Genomic DNA, 3,594 nt, shown 5'->3' on the forward strand with positions numbered 1-3,594 from the left:
TGGGGTTATAAATTGGGTGGGGCGGGGTCTCAGGGAATCACCAGGGCGGAGCAAACCACAATGGCTGCTAGTCTGCTCTGCCTCGGAGAGGTCCCGGGGTCTGTGTCCGTGTAGGAACAATAACCGCTGCAAGCACCTCTGTGAGAAAGCTGCCCTCACGTTCCAGCCCGATGCCAGACAGTCCAGTTTCTCTCCGTATGAGTCTGGGTCCCCAAATTCTCACCCAGAACTGGAGTTCAGAGCAGTCAGTAGCTTGTATCTCCCTCATGATTGAAAAAGACAACAGCGTACCCAGCTGCCAGCCCCTTTTGCGCGCACCTCTGTACTTCTGCACTTCCACACCTCTGCACCTCCTACCAGACTCAATGCGCTTTTCTCTTTCCTTCTAGTTGTAGAATTTCCACTCAGCCAGCCTTCCTGTGGTTCTGGGAGATATGCGTTTTGTCTTTTAGTTGTAGTTTTAATGTGGTTGTGCACGGCAGCAAGTTCAGGTGTTTACCTATGCCGCCATCTTGGTTCTCAAGAAGGTATTTCTTAATTAACTGATCAAACTGAGGATTGTCCCTATTCCTCATTTAATAGGTAGCTGCTGATTCTTCAGAAAGCACAGGAGGGAGGGGATGGTTAGGGCAGAGGGCCTGCTGTGCTCTTTGCTGGGGGCGTGACCTTGGACAAGGCTTACTTCCTAAGCCTCCTTTTTCCTCTTTACAATGGGGTGACAATAGTACCTGTTTCATAGGGGTATGAAGATTGAGTGACTTAATTTTATAGAATACATGGTAATATTAACTAATCAACAATCATTATTTTTATTCTTCTTCCTCTCCCAGACCCTTCTTTTGCCACTAAAAAGAGTTAATTGTAGGTATTAAAATGGACCGAAGCAGAATCAGCGCAATGCATCCATCTCTGGCCCCTGCCCTATTTACCTAATGCCTACGAATGACTTTTTTTTCCCCACTAGGAATCACTTTGGGAGTTCATTAGCCAATAATAAGGGTCTGATCTTTTGCCACTTAGGGAAATGATCGCCAATCTAAGTCAACTGTAGGATCCAGTGACAACTCATCTCCTCAGCCCCCAAAGAGGAAAGGGAAAAAAGAGGATGTGAATTTAGAAAAATCCACAAAAGGAAAACAAAATCTAAAGTTAAAGAACTCACCACAACCAATTCCAGACAGTGGTAAGTTTGTTGTTGTTATTATATTGTTGTTATTGATTATTTTTATGTTAAGGCTGTGATATAATTTTAATGCTTAAATAGGTCTATTTGTTCCTCTGGGCACACAGAAGATATTCCTACTTGTCATACATGAGTTTTCACAGAAGACCATGTGTATGTGAGCACATGACAGTGAAATGATGCTGTGGCAGAGGGCTTCTGGGACACAGCCCAGCAGAGTGACTGCTTCTCCTTCCTCCTGGGATCCATCCACACACACCTCAGGGGGACACACTGGGGCGCCTAGGAAGAGGATGGATGCGATAAGGTTTCAGATGTGTGGCCAGAGCTTTATTTTCTTGCCTAAGAGCTCCAGCTCATTTCAGAGTCTATATGAAGATTCACGTTGAAGTTACAGCTAAGCTGGGCTTCACAATTGAAGAGACAGCATGAAATCCTGTGAGGGTTTAGAGAATACTGCACAGATGAGTACAGAGTTAAAAGGAAGATGTGTTGAGACTAAGTTAAATGAACAGGCTAAATGAATGAGCTAATTACAGAGAGAAGAAAGAGTAGAGAGTGTTTAAATCTTCAAAGGTTGAAATGATGGAGATTAGCTGGAAGCCGAGTGTTCTAAATTCTTGTTCTAGTTCTGCTGTTGACCCTGGACAAGTCACTTAACATTTCTGGGCCCCATTAGCCATCTGCAAAGTGTGGGTTCATATTAAGATTTAACCTTGAAGTTTTGCTTATCTTTAAGTTTGTGAAATCCTTTTCAGCAACCATGAAACAGGGATGCCAGGGTGAAATTCAGCCAACAAATGTTTATTGAATGCTTATTGTATTAGCAGACACCAAAGGAAAAAAAGCTAGCCATACCTTGAGCATTAAAAGTATTTTAGTTTAATCAATGTATACTAGATAATGAAGCTCCCAAGGCCATGGGCTATGTCTTTTTTTTAATGTATTTTTATTGATTTCAGAGCAGAAGGGAGAGGGAGAGAGAGAAATAGAAACATCAATGATGAGAATCATTGATCGTCTGCCTCTTACATGCCCCCTATGGGGGATCAAGCCCACACCCAGGCATGTGCCCTTGGCCGGAATTGAACCTGGGAACCTTCAGTCCGCAGGCCAACTCTCTATCCACTGAGCCAAACCTGCTAGGGCTGGATTGTCTTACTAGTTTATTTTTTTAATCCCCAACAACTTGCACATATCTTATGGATATGAGACACTTAATAAATACTGAGAAATGAGTGATGGAAGTTACAAAATAAAGAAATCTTTGTAATACTTTAAAACTCACTAAGGAACAGGACCCATTTTAAACTTTTCATGAATTATTTTATATTAAAGGCTTTTTAATAAAATGTTACTTGCTTATTTTCTGTGAGGCTCTTATTAGTTCTTGAAGATCCCAACTCCTACTTCCAATATGTTTTTTAAAGTCTTTAGATTTAGTAGTTGTCCCTCAGAAGAAAGGGAAGCATCATCTTATCAGGTATCTCATTTGTAGAAATTTGGGGACACAAGATGCTGTATCAATATTTCCCTCTTTCACAGGAAAGTAACTTTTATTAAAAAGTTGAATTATCAGTACTTTTGCTTTTGTGAAAATCCACAAACAGTTTTCAACAAAAATTGTATCTTTGGGGATGAAAATAACAAAAATATATTGAATATTGAAGCAAGTCATATTTTAAATGTGCTAAGAAATGATAGAATCAATGAACAAAATGAGTACTTTACCTAAAAGATTAAAACTTTTGAAAAGAACCAAAAAGAAATTCTGGACATGAAGGACTCAATAAAAGAAATCAAGAATTAACTAGTGAGCACAGGAAATAGAGCTGACCAGATGGAGGAAAGAATTAGTGATATCTAAGATAGAAACCTAAAAATGACATAGAGGGAAGAAGAGTGAAACTTGAGTATACAGAAAATGAAAGAACTCTCCAAGAACTATGACTCCATCAGAAAGAGCAATCTATCCTAATAAAAGGGAAATGTGCTAATTAGACCGGGAGACCTTCTGGATGTCATTCCGGACAAAGTCATGGTGGTGGGGCCGAGGCAGAGGTGGTTAGGGGTGATCAGGCCAAAAGGGGAGGGCAGTTGGGGGTGATCAAGCTGGCGGGGGGCAGTTGGGGATGAGCAGGCCGGCAGGGGGGGCAGTTGGGGGGGATCAGGCTGGCAGGGGGGCAGTTGGGAGCGAGCAGGCCAGCAGGCAAAGTGGTTAGGGGTGGTCAGGCAGGCAGGCAGGTGAGTTGTTAGGAGCCAGCGGTCCCAGATTGCAAGAGGGATGTCCGACTGCCGGTTTAGGATGTCCTAAACCGGCAGTCGGACATCCCCCGAGGGGTCCCAGATTGGAAAGGGTACAGGTCAGGCTGAGGGATTACCACCCCCCCCCCCCCATGCATAAATTTCGT

The 3,594-nt window shown here is 42.7% G+C and overlaps 1 protein-coding gene across 1 annotated transcript in view; it reads left to right on the forward strand.

The window, feature by feature from the left end:
* Positions 1-3,594, forward strand: part of DCDC2 (doublecortin domain containing 2) — a gene marked incomplete at its 5' end in the record, with an annotated part of 197,202 nt that overhangs the window by 82,812 nt on the left and 110,796 nt on the right. The window contains one exon of the mRNA XM_005869968.2: positions 1,021-1,183. Coding sequence (XP_005870030.2) covers positions 1,021-1,183 — 163 coding nt within the window. The remainder of the gene's footprint in view (positions 1-1,020; positions 1,184-3,594) is intronic.

Source organism: Myotis brandtii, unplaced genomic scaffold (assembly GCF_000412655.1).
Source record: "Myotis brandtii unplaced genomic scaffold, ASM41265v1 scaffold311, whole genome shotgun sequence".
Lineage (NCBI taxonomy): Eukaryota > Metazoa > Chordata > Mammalia > Chiroptera > Vespertilionidae > Myotis > Myotis brandtii.